The sequence below is a fragment of the Porites lutea genome, chromosome 6, assembly GCF_958299795.1.
Source record: "Porites lutea chromosome 6, jaPorLute2.1, whole genome shotgun sequence".
In the NCBI taxonomy this organism is placed as follows: Eukaryota; Metazoa; Cnidaria; class Anthozoa; order Scleractinia; family Poritidae; genus Porites; species Porites lutea.
Genome location: NC_133206.1, coordinates 20,334,862 through 20,347,825, shown reverse-complemented (window position 1 = coordinate 20,347,825; position 12,964 = coordinate 20,334,862). Strand labels below are relative to the sequence as shown.

Genomic DNA, 12,964 nt, shown 5'->3' with positions numbered 1-12,964 from the left:
CACTTACCTAGTCCACTTAGTCGACAATGTATTCGAGTGTTTTGGAATCAAAGTAGGTGAAGTTCAATTAACCAGTCATAAGCAGCTATTTGAAAAAATTTCTAAAAGGTCGCTATTTATGCTAGTATGATTACGATAAAAAAATCTCCTTGGAAACAAAGTGAAAAGGACAATTACGGAGAATTCTGTATCACAAAGCCTGCAATAAAAGCAGAAAATATGTAAGATAATTTTGTTTATTTTCCTGGATAGAAAGAGGGACCGCTAACAAAACAAACTCTGATTTACTACTTTTTATTATTATTATTTTTTTCTGGCTCATTTTTCACTTTTTTCACCATGGATCTTAATTGGACCACTGGTTCTGCAATTTAGGGTGGAAAAAAAGTCAATTAAGACTGAGATTTTTTGACAATGTACGTTTCCATAAACTTATCACCTTTTTTAACACTGTCGATAGAAAAACGTATACATTTATTTCCTGGAAATGTTACATTTACATCTTTTATTTTACAAGAGTGTTAAAATATTTGCCAAACCGGAAAATCACTCATTTCTCTTTTCGAAACCTGCGTCTCAATATTTGAATCAGTGTATGGGACTTTTAGAAATGTACTTTAGGGCATGCCTGCATTGTTAACACCAGTTTCTAATAACTGTATTCAAATTAGAACAACTGTCGTCGTTAACGCTCCGGATTTTGAATACACTCTGCTGAGGTGTTGTTCTCTCTGGATGAAGTTTTAAATAACTGTTTACATGGAAGTGTGCCTTTGTACCCTTGAAAAGCGATCAACGTAATCATGTCGCTGTTGAACATAATTTTCATGATTTCGTTTGCGTTCTCTTTTGCTACGGGTGAGTTAGCAACAAAACAGAAATCAGGTAAGGTTGTTAGACTGGGAGTATTGCTTTGTTTAAGAATCACTTTGTAGAGCGAAAAAGATGCCATTTTTCACCAACCATATTGAACTTTGCTGATTTTTGGTATTTCTATTGTTAGACAATGTATTCTACTTACATAGCCCTTCGATGTGCTGCAGTGTGTTTTTGGTGGACGATTTCAGTTCTATTAGAATGTTTTGTTGGTATGAGCTCAGTTGTTCGCAGTCGACTCCCAGTGGTCATGACGTTAATCAATTCTTATTACCTCAGTCATGGAGGATGGAAAATTTTGCTATTCCATTTAAGAGAGCTTTAAATTATCGAACTCACTTACCGAATGCATGTCAAATAAATTACCTACTCTACTCCTTTCAATAAAAAAGTGTAGCGAAAATTAATGGTAAGCAAAGCAAATCATAAGTCGTTTCAATTTCACAGTCAATTCTAAACCTTTCTGAATGTATTGCTACCCTTTGTTCGTACGGATGAAACATTGTGTTATGACCATTCACATTAAACCTTTTCAGGAGCACTTTGGTTTGGTACCGATTTGTTTCCACTTTGTCGCTGACATTAAAGTGAAGAAATTACAGGATGAAAACAACTCCGAAGAACACGTTGTTTCTTAGTATGAAAGTAACCCAACGAATTTAAAGAGAATACACGAGGGGAATACACACTGATATTTCGGTTCAATTCATGCAAAACCATTTTCAAAAGTATATGGAAAAAAGTTTCACAAACTTGTTGAGCTAAATATACAGTCCTACAACAATAGGCTCTATTCGATCAGCCAAGCAAAACAAGTTTGATCCCCAACTCTGTTAATTGGGACCAATGGACCTAATGAATGATGTCTCAAGAACAATGTTAAATTAAATCGAAATATAATGCAACATTTATTCGTCTGTGGATTTATTACGTTAACTTAAATATCGAACAGGAAGATGTTCTACGAACAGTTTTCATCCGATTGATTTAAAGTTAGATTTTTTTTAGAAATTGATTTTGGATACTAACAGATGCAAGGGGGTTGTCAGGGATTTAGGCCGAAAGAATAAATGGTCGACCTAACCTCCCTAGCTTTTGTATCCTTTAATCCGAGTTCCTATCTTTGAAATGGTAGATCACGAAGACAGCAGTCAAAGACTTACCAAGATTGCTTTATGTCTCGAATTAGCTCCCTCAGATGATGATAATAATAATAATAATAATAATAATAATAATAATAATAATAATAATAATAATAATAATAATAATAATAATAATAATAATAATAATCAATGATGATGATGATGATGATGATGATGACGAAGATGATGATGATGCCGACGACGACGACGACAGCACTTTGGATGCAGGGACTTCCAAGTATGAATATTGTCCTGATCAAACGTTTGAATAAGAGCATTTTTTTTATGGTGATTAACATCTGTTTCAAGGGTGTCAACAAACACAATGCCGATGTGATTATTATAAATATAAAGGGACAGACATCAGCCCATCAAGCAGCAGAAAGAGGACTGAATTAGCTACACAAAGAATTGCTGGTATAAACTCATGCGTAGTAAACTTTATACATATATATACATAGACATTAAAACGTGAGAAAATCTAAAGCTAAGAAAATACACCTTTAAAAGAAAAACGTAAGACCAGGAAAAATTACATGGTATAAGATGGGATCTGCTTTTAAGTCAGCAAGTAAAGCTTGGCACCGAGCACCGTTGATCACCTTTTTCTGCTTTAATCAGAAAAGTATCTATTTCAATTGCTTTCTGTTGGTGATGGCTACTTGTACGAAACAATTACCTACTTCTTGTGGCAAAAAATCGCTAGAGGGTTTTGTAATTCCCTTTCTGTCTGTAAGGCTTCCGGTTTTGTTTCGGCCAACCGAACTTCCTTGAGTCCCTTTGCGTCGTGGAAAGTGCGCTCCTCAAAAAACATCGAGGAGTCTAAGCACGAGCTTTTTGTTATCACGTGGTAATAATCAAGATCCATGATTGATTGTTAGTTTCCTCTACAACTCATGGCCCTTCGCAGTGTAACTTACACTTGTGACCACATCCTTGGAGACTACGGCTGCTAATTTGCTTCTGAATGGCAAAAGATATTTTCTGCCAATCATAAACAGAAAATTCAAATCTTCTGTTTCGGTAAGTGTTCGTAACCAAAGCATCTCTCGTTCTTCTCTTAAACTTTGCGATGATTTATCCTGCAAAAATCAATTCCCCTGACTGCCTCGTTCCCAAACGTTTCTCTTGCGATGTAAATTTTCGCGCGAAGGAAGGTGGAAGAGAAAACGAGCGCGACGTACTTTACAGCTTGGAAGCGATCGCCAGACACGTGATCCTTTAGGGGAAACTCAGGGCATTGAAATCTTGTGGACCCTACAGGCCTCGGCATTCTCTTCGAGATATTTGTTCCAAAAATATCCAAGAATCCAGACAACACCATTTACAAAAGGGCAAGTCAAAAAGCCCAGATATCAGGTTTCAATAACAATAACAGTCATTTTTTTTATTCATTTTTATGTTGAAATTGGGGGGATGGTTAACGTCCCACTCTCCACTCCGGCTCCGCCTCTCCGGGACGGTCCTCATATCACAGTCGAACGTCCGCTAACGGTTACCTCTCCACAACTAGACTGCGACCAGTCTCTCTATTTCTTCAGATTTAGTAAGGGGAAAACACGCGCGCGCGTCGAAAACGCCTTTAGTCACACGCGTGATCATTTTCTTGTCTCGCGCGTTTCGCTCGACAGACTAAGAAAGAAAGAGAGACTACTTGTAGCCTACTCCACAACGACCACCTCTCTGCAATGGCCACTTTTTTTGTCCCTGCGGACAAATAATCCATACAATGACTCTTGTGTAACCTCTCTGTAAAAGGCCCCTTTCTTCCGTCCCCAAGTTGGCCTTTGTGGAGAGGATCAATTGTACTTTCATTCTTTCTTCAGAACGTTTACTTGGTGTCAGTCGCGTTAATGTAAAAAGAGGCGCGGTACGTTCGTCCAAGTTAAGGTGGCCAGCCTCTGTAGAAGGTGGAAAAACTGTCATCAAGATCCCATACGTTGTGAGTGGAGGTATGTGGATAATAGTTAGCTAGTTAGTCTGTCCGTCTGTCAGTGGATCACGTAGTACAACTCTGTGTTTCAGTCAGTCAGTCAGTTAGTCATTCAGTCTGTCTGCAATTCGTTCATCCACTCACCAAAGTTTGTATGTGGCGTAGTGCTCGTGTGGAGTGAAATTAAATGTGAATTGTACTGGGAGTGCTAAACAGGGATAAATTCTGCAAGAAAAGTGAAATTAACCAGGAATCAAAACAATGTGTTTGAAATCCGTGAGGATTAAACTGACGACCTGCCAGCGTTCAAACCCAACTATGAGGTCACCGTGAGAATTTTTCAGCGCTCAAGGTGAAATACAATTTACACTTCATTTATTCTTTCCTCCCTCCCTCCCTTTCTTCCTTCCGTCATTTATTCGTCCCCTTGATTGGTCTATTTAGTCAGTCAATCCGTTTGTAGGTGGTTTGAAACACTCTAAGAGTCAGTTTGTCTGTCAGTCAGTCAATCAGTGTCTGTCTGTTTGCCTGTCTGTTAGTCAGCTTAGTCTTCTACTCAGTCTGTCAGTCAGTGTGTTAGTGAGTCGGTCACTTTGTCAGCTTGTCAACCATCCAATCCGCTAGTCCGTCAGTCATTCTGTCAGTCAATCACTCAAACGCATGTATTCAGTGCTCAGCGAGTTGCGAGGTCAGATTGAAGCTGTAAATTCGCAACAGTCAGTCAGTCTACGACGGTAACGTAGACTTTTATTAGCCAGTTCGTGCATTAGCTAGCCAAGCGACCAGTCCGTCGTCCAGTCAACTAACTAGTGATTCATCAGCTATCTATTTAATAGCCACTTCAGTGCTAGCCAATCTTTCAGTTACTCAGTCGTTCAGTCAGTCAATCAGTCATTACTCACCCCATAGTCATTCAACCCGGCACCTGTATTCTGAAAAACATAACGTTAATCACAGGTCTGGGCGATCAAGCAGCGAAAGAGTTGGAGCGCGCCATTCAGGACTTACACGAAGCAACCTGTGTGCGCTTTCGTCCTTGGAGTGGAGAGGCGGACTTTGTTAGTTTTGAACTTGGCTCCGCGTAAGTAACGAGGGAAGCGCGAGTGGTCGAACAGGAGAAACAATAGTGCGTTAAGCAAAGAAATTTTAAGCGACACAGTGGACGTTTTGCGTTTTTGGGCGGTAGTTTTACCCAAATTTTCGGGTGACTCATTCTATAAGACTGAAGACACTTAGCATTAAAAGCGTTGTGGCTTATTAAAGGGTAGACTACGACCAGTCTCTCTTTTTTCTTGGTCCGTCGAGCAAAACGCCTGAGACACGCAAATGACCACGCGCGTGACTGAAGGCGCGAGACCCTCGTTTCTCGCGTCTCGCGGCTTCGCCGCTTAACGCTCGCGCGTGCGTGCACTTCCCTTACTAAATCTGAAGAAAAAGAGAGACTGCTCGCAGTCTAATTTAAAAGCAAAAGGGCTGACTTCCGATTGACCTGCTTCGCTCAAAAACGCCTTTGCTAATTAGAAAATTAGAGAATCACTGTCCATTTCGGCTCCGTACTTAAAATACAGTACTTACAGTTTATATTTGCTGTCTTTCTATCGATTGTAAGTAAAACTGGAAGTGAACGACCCAAGGGAGTGGCGCGCGTCTGGGATCATCATATTACCATCTTTTGTTAATAACACTTATAGTGCATACGATATAAGCGGCAGTGCAAGCGGTCATAAGACACTAAAGACGCAAGCGTCATAGCCTTGGAACAGCGATATAAGACAGATGAGGTGGCGAGAAAGGACACAAAGATGGCTGGAAACTGCGACAGCGACGGAGAAAAGTGCAAATACAATAGTAAAATACCGTCCTGGATATGACTTCTTCCTCAATACGTGAGACAAAGAGGGGTGGGGGGGGGGGGGGTGGTAGGGGTGAAAATCAGACTAGACTACAGGGCCCGCGCAGCAGTTTTTCAAGTGCGGGGGCCGCTAGATTCAAGTGCGAGGGGAAGTGGGAAGGGGGGGAGGGAGTGGTACGAGAGTTTCTCAGTGTCATGGCATCTTCCAGTCTTTATGCAGCGGTTTCATTTGATGCTTGTGATGAAAACTTTAATGGCCTCAGCGAAATATTTTTGGTAATACCCATGAAATCGCCGACAGTTTACAGCGCAAAAAGCGCTGAACAAATAGCACTGAAAAGTACGCCAAAAAGAGGAGGGGCCAAGGCTCCCCTGGCCCCTCCCCCTCCGTGGGCCCTGGACTAGGGAAATGCGTACCCCCCTCCGACTTCTCCTCTTAGAGGGACTCACTAAAAATCAAGAAACGACAGAGGCTTAGCTGCTTTCTAGAAGCTCCTAAATTCTTACATGCTTCGTTACTATGCCTTTTTGATGATGTACAGCTATAACAAAGATCACCTTTTTAATTTTTGTCTCGCCGTTTTCAGCTGTTTATCGGTTATTGGCAGACAAGCAGGGAGACAAGTGGTTTATCTTGGACCGGGCTGTGAAAACAAAGGAACAATTCTACATGAGCTCCTTCACTTGCTGGGATTCTACCATGAGCACAACAGAGCAGATCGAGATACCTATCTACGAATTTACGAGCAAAACATTGCCGATGGTTTGTTTGCTAGCCTGAGAAAACAACCGATATTCGCGACTCCAGCTCTGGTTTTCCCGCGAATTGACGTGTGAGAAACGAGCGCAGAAATTCCATACTGATGACGCGTCACTATACAGATCTGGGTAGTGCTTCTGATTGCTCGCGCTCGTGAGATTTGCTTCAACCAATCAGAAGCACGATCCAGATCTGGGTAGTGACGCGTCACCAGACGTCATTTCGCGGAAAAAACAGTGAAGGCGTCGCGAAAATGTCGGCGGTTTTGTTTGGCTATTTGTTTCCACGTAACCAATTTTCCTATTACTCAGTAACCCATTACCCTGAGTGTTTAAGTCTTCTTTGCTATAACTCATCAACAGAATCAACATTTAGAGGTTTGATCTTGTGCTGCATCCTAAACAATAACGCTTACTATATAGTTACAAAAACGACGACAACAACAGCAGAACTTTATTGCGGCTTTGAAAAAACAGTAGACATCAACAAGCCCCTTAGTTATTTGAGGCGGGTTGTCAGAAAAAAAAATTAATATAATATAAAACAAAAATTGACGTTCGCTCCTTGCTATGGGCTCCTGGTAATTTGGCCACCATCAAGGGATTTAACGGCTGCAGGGATGTAGCTAATTAGCTTATTAGTCAAGCCAGCTGTTTCAGTCAACTGCACCTTCAAAATTGCCCCATGTTTTTTTTTACTAGACAAATTTGAGCTAAAGGAGTGAACGGTTATCATTCTAGCCGTCAGCTTTCAAACTGTGTTGAGTTGACCATTTCTTGTTTTCAATCAACATATTTACAGTCGATAAAACCAATTTGATTTTATGTTCATTCTCCAAAGACCTGCGAGCAAGGGCTACTTTTTCGCGATATATATCGGCGTATGAAAAGTAACTAGGCGACTTTTCGCCCGTCAGTGAAAAATTAGCCTTTGCTCTCACCGTCGCAGTACCGAATCTTGGCTTTAAAAAGACCCCTCAGCAAGGGATCATATATAATTAATAAATGGTCATGACTTCTTTTGATTACAGCGTACAGGCAAGGCGTTATGAAGACGTACGGTGCTGATATGATGGAAAACTTGGGTTTTCAATATGACCTTCACTCCATTATGCAGTACGGCAGGCATGCCTTCGCGAAGTCGCCTGAACTGGTTACCATGGAAGCGTGGTCAAATCCAAATATGGAACTTGGAAACCGAAATGCCATGTCTGCTGCTGACATCATGAAAATTAATAAACTTTACTACTGCGACGAAAGAAAGGATGTATGTAAGTAAAACGAACCATTTCACTTTCTGTGCTGACTCGGTAAAAGGAAAAAAGAGAGAGAGCCTCTGTCAAGCCATTGCGCGGCTTTTAAATTTACTATAAAAGCACGAGCTAATAGAATGCAGAAGAAAATGTGGTTGGCCAGGCTTTTCTTAACGCGGTAGGATATTTTTAAGTTTCTAAACTCTCGTTACTCAAGTTCAAGCAGACAGTCGAATATGACGCAATCCATAGCCTAAGCTCCCTTGCTTCTCACGGTTGTCATTTGGGAACTATACTGGCCAAAAAAGTGAACAGCAAGGAGCTAGGTCACGATTTTTTGATATCACTTTAGAACCAACAAAATTCATTGAAATCAGAGAAAACCCTGAAATATTGGCACAGTTTTATTTTAAAATTCCCTAGTGTATTTCATCTTATAAGTAGTTAGTGTATGTCTTTTGAGACGGAAGCTTTTCAAGACTACGATGGAAACGAATTGCAACTTGAAAAAATGGGACCGCCTTTTTCAAGTTTAACTCCTGTATCGTCGCGATCGAAAAATAATCAACAACTGTCCGTTTTTTTCCCTTTAGTAGAACTGTTTAATATTTTTGTTGTAGAGTTTCAAGTATGACAAAAGACGACTCCGTGAGAATACTTAAGTATAGGTTCGGATATTTAAAGATTGAGTTTAGGTTTTCAAAAAAGTCAATCCTTTTTGCATGTTATATTTAGGAACTATCAAATCATGTTCATTGCACGTGACTTGCTAAAAGCATAAATAAGTGGTTGGAGGGGAGGAGAGGGTTGAGTCCATTATCGAGACTAATTTGTAAAATTCTTAACTCAGTTGGTCAAGGAAATTTTACATTTGTCAGTGAATAGTCGGGGAATTTCGGAAACCTTTGGATGTGGAAACCGGGAGTTGAGCTCACTCTGACACAACCCCTTTAACTTTTACTCTTGTCATGTCGTTGACCTCTAATATCGTTTATTAGTGAAATCCAACTAGTGGTCTGTTATCAATGCTGCGTTCTGATTGGTTGAGCTACTACTGCAGTAGCGAAAAGCGCCCGCTTTGAAAAACAAAACAATGGCGGCTACATCGCGTTTTGCTAACTAAAGTTGTTTTGTCTCGATATTTTTGACCAAGTAGTTGTCTTTTACTAAAAAAAATTATTTCTCTCGCCCTCATGGCCTCTGAGTCAATAGCCCATTCGGCCTTCCGCCTCATGGGCTATTGACTCAGAGCCCATTTGGGCGCGAGGAATAATTGTCAATTAGTCCCCTTTGCGGGCGCTCTAGTCACGCAATGCTCACTCGTGACTCCGGCCGGAGCGGCTTTCAAGGAAACAGTCTGGAATGTCAGCGCCCCTAACGGGTTAGGGGGTGGAGACGGCTGGCATTTGCCCCACGAGAATTTCCCTCTTTTCGAATGTCAGACTACGGAGGGAACTACATCATATGGTTTGATTGGCTAGACAAGACAAGATAAGATCTTTATTTATACCGCACACAGAAAAGGACCAAAAACAATACCACTCATGAAATGTACAAACCATTTAGAAAATAGCTTAAAACTAACCGAGCGAGGAGGCATTGTAGATTGATTCAGAATATTAAAGGGGTTGTTTCATGAAGGCGCAAGTATAAAACAATGTAAAAACACAAAGAAAAAGAAAAAAAAAAAAAAAAAAAAAAACACAAAGAAAAGAAAAGAGAAAATGAACACATGCACAGACTTGAATCACTGAAAAATTGAGGAAGGAAAGAAAGTATGGGAAAAAAAAGTTAATATGAACTGAAATAGCCGTTTTTAAGGACTATTTAAACTTGTTAAGGGTAAGACACTTAAGAGATTCTCCAATATTATTCCAAAGAACAGCTCCAGTCGAGCGTGATCAATGGAAGAGGAGCAAATGACACAGTGGTGCAATTGAAGATTAGTTCCAAAAGTTCATCATTATCCAAATCATAAAAAGGAAAGATTCCGTGAGAGCAGGATTGACAAAGCCACAGGTCATTCGAGAATTTACAAGTATTACACAGTTTCGCTTTGTGTGTCTGCTTCTCAGTACGATGATGTTTTTCAGATAAAGATATGGAGGTGACCATACAGACGGGTGATGGATGGTTTGACGGGACTAACTCTTTCTTGTACCTGGAGCTCATTGGTGACGGAGGAAGGACGTCTGGGGAGAGTAGTGTCGGAAAAGGCGGTTACTATGACGACTTTGAATCTGACCAGTGAGTACTAAGAAACGCTAACAACGGGGAATTTTAAGGTTTATTTTACCGTCTACGTTACTGATATAAGTTGCACTTGGAGCAAACCTCTTACAACGTGAAACGCGACCAAGGAATTTTATTTTTGTGTGAAAGAAAGTTAATTTTCATTACGAAGGCTGTGTATTCTCTAGGTTTTGCTCTAAGGTAGACTGAAAGTAATATACATTATCAATCAAAGTAGATCTGTAAAAAGCGGAGTGACATGCTTAAGTATTATTGACTTACGTTAAACTGGAAAGAAATCAGCAATTCTGAAGGGATGTCAGGCAGGGGTAAGAGAGCTAGTTTTTCAAGAATTTTTAGATAACTACTGTAGGTATTTAAAGAATGTTGACGAGAAAATCCCACTATTTTGGTAGATCAAGGTTTGGTTTGGATTCTGTTTCATAAAAATGTTTTAGTACTGTTTAAAAAACGAGCAAGAATGCGAGTTTTTTGAACGGCTTCAAAATCTCTGATATAGATCAACTCATTCTTGCACTAACATTTAGAGTTGTGGTTATGTTGGTCTAAAAAATTGGACGTAAAGTTTAGATATAAAGACATCCATTAAACATTAAATTCTTTTGTTTTTTCTTTATGAATTATAAATTAGTTTTTGAATTTGTTTTAAATTAAATCCCCTTATTTTGTAATTTACTTGACTTACTAGCTATAAGTGAAAAGTTTTTTTGCATCCCTTCAGTATAAAATGAGGCTGTAATATGAGTTACTGCCCTCGTCACAGCAGTTTAGTGCGCGGCCTGCTGAGCTGTGTGGGAGGTTTCCATAGAGATTTCCAGGTGTGACGTCAAATCCTTGCTTTGACTTCTTTCCTTTGCGTTTAGCTTTTAGTAGCTTTGAATACACCTTAAAACGGAGCACCGATGGAGAGAGAGAGAGAGAGAAAGGTGGAAGCGGGGGGGGGAGGGTTGGGGGTAAAATGAGAGCACCATCGGGCTCAGGTTTGTCAGCCTAATGTATAATAGGGACCTTAAGCAAGGACGACGACAATGGCAGTGAAAACGTCGGTAAAAAAAAAATGAATTTGCGTTCTTTCAAACTTAATCCCTTCTATTTGGACCCGCTCAATATATCAAAAGCAGGCGACTTTTCCTGGATTTGAATTCTTAAGGATTTTACTCAGGTTCAAAAAAAGGAAGGAAAATTCGTGGTCGTATGTTCATGTCCATCGTAAAACGGCAAATTAGGAGGTTTCACGTCGTAGTCGTGCAGTGGACGTCGAAGAAATGTACGTAAAAGTCGGCGCTGTGGTCGTCGTCGTAGTTGCTTAAGCTCCCAAATGTTACAAGTAGCCGACGTAAAATAAGGATCTTAACCTTTAGTTTTATCCCTTAGATTATAATACTATCGAGGCAAAACTCGAACTATTTCAGTGCTTTCGTCATGCAAGGTTTGATTTCGCTTCCGTTGTTCTTAGGACAGATAGTTATTTGGTGGCATTCAAGGATGTCGGTACCATTCGTCAACTGAAAATCAGATTACAAGAAAATCCGAATGGGGGCTATTTTGGTGGGTGGACCTTCAGTAAGGTAAAGAATGCGATTCGCCTTAATTTGTAGCTGGGCATGTGCGGCATGTGCGTAAGAAAAGTGTATAGGAACTCTGATGCGCTTTTTCTGTAGGTTGAAAAAAGGCATCTACTAACAAAGCAATTCTTCTACCCTGGTGACGCCCCATACCGTGAAAGGCAACGTTAGGTTACTCCGTCACGGATACCAGCATTGAACTGAAAACCTCCGGGCCATGAACGTGACGTGAAGGGCAAAATGTTGTAAAGTTCTGAGATTTTCCACGTCGTTCCTGGAGTGTTGTTGTTTGTTCTTCGAGGAAAATAATATATCCGATAGATCTTAGGACCAAAAGTGCTCGGTGGTCGGCTTCTGGATGTTCCAATTCGCCGCCCCTCACATAGAGATACATAGGCCCGGTTCAGACGCCGAACTTTTCATGAGCCGAACTTAATACATTGAATTAAGTTCATGAAAAGTTCGTCGTCTGAATCAATTAGGAACGCAAGTTTCGATTTGGAACTCCAAACACGTCCCGCCTTCTAGGATCTTCCTTCCTCCATGTAAACAACCCCTAAGGCCAATAACCCTGTAAAGTGGACATCCTTGTGCGTGAGCAGTGGACACCTTTGTGTGGCAGACACCCTTTTAAGGGGGATACCTCTGTGACTTAGTTCTGAAGGGTAAACACCGCTCTAAAGCGTCGAAAAGCTAGCGAAAGTGCCAAAGGTGTCTGGCTGAGAAATAGTTAGATATATAGGTATTATTATAGTTACAGCAGTATCTTATTATTTTTCATAGATCACCATTAAGGACGGCAGCAGTACTTACACCTTCAATGGACGAGGCTTGGGTTCTGGACAAAGTGTCACTGTAAATGCAGCGTGAATATTATTGCTTTTACTGTGCGCATGGCAGTTCTGTTTCCCTCAATGATTATGATGCGGGATTAGCTAATCCCGCTAGCTCTTGAAAATTTACTTAAGCTGTAAGTCGTGAAATTTCTCAAGAATAAATAATCTTTAAGCTTCACTTTGTTATGTGTGTTTTTCAAGGTACCTCCCTATTGTCATTGGGAGTGTCGCATCAAGGGACAGTCTCGTGCCCAGTTCCGGGGTTCACACAGTCTTGTAAGTCCCAAGAGAAATTGAAAACAATGCTTATGCAAAATTTTGGACGGATTACAAAGAGTATTATGGTATTTTTGAGAAAGGCCTATAAGATAAGGTATTGCAATACATGTATGTTGCGTTCTGAAGGAACATGTGGTCAGTGCGCTTCAGTTCTTCTCCTAGTCATTATTACATAAATACTGATTAGGTATGCAGATTTTGAAATATATAACAATT

The 12,964-nt window shown here is 40.4% G+C and overlaps 1 protein-coding gene across 1 annotated transcript; it reads left to right on the top strand.

Moving 5' to 3' along the window:
• Positions 1-803: 803 nt before the first annotated feature.
• Positions 804-12,647, top strand: LOC140941990 (low choriolytic enzyme-like). Its single transcript, XM_073390986.1, has 8 exons — positions 804-885; positions 3,845-3,970; positions 4,909-5,032; positions 6,391-6,566; positions 7,594-7,833; positions 9,909-10,062; positions 11,525-11,636; positions 12,417-12,647. Exons 1-8 carry the CDS (start codon positions 804-806, stop codon positions 12,501-12,503), a joined length of 1,101 nt encoding a protein of 366 aa, XP_073247087.1. The 3' UTR covers positions 12,504-12,647.
• Positions 12,648-12,964: the final 317 nt, after the last annotated feature.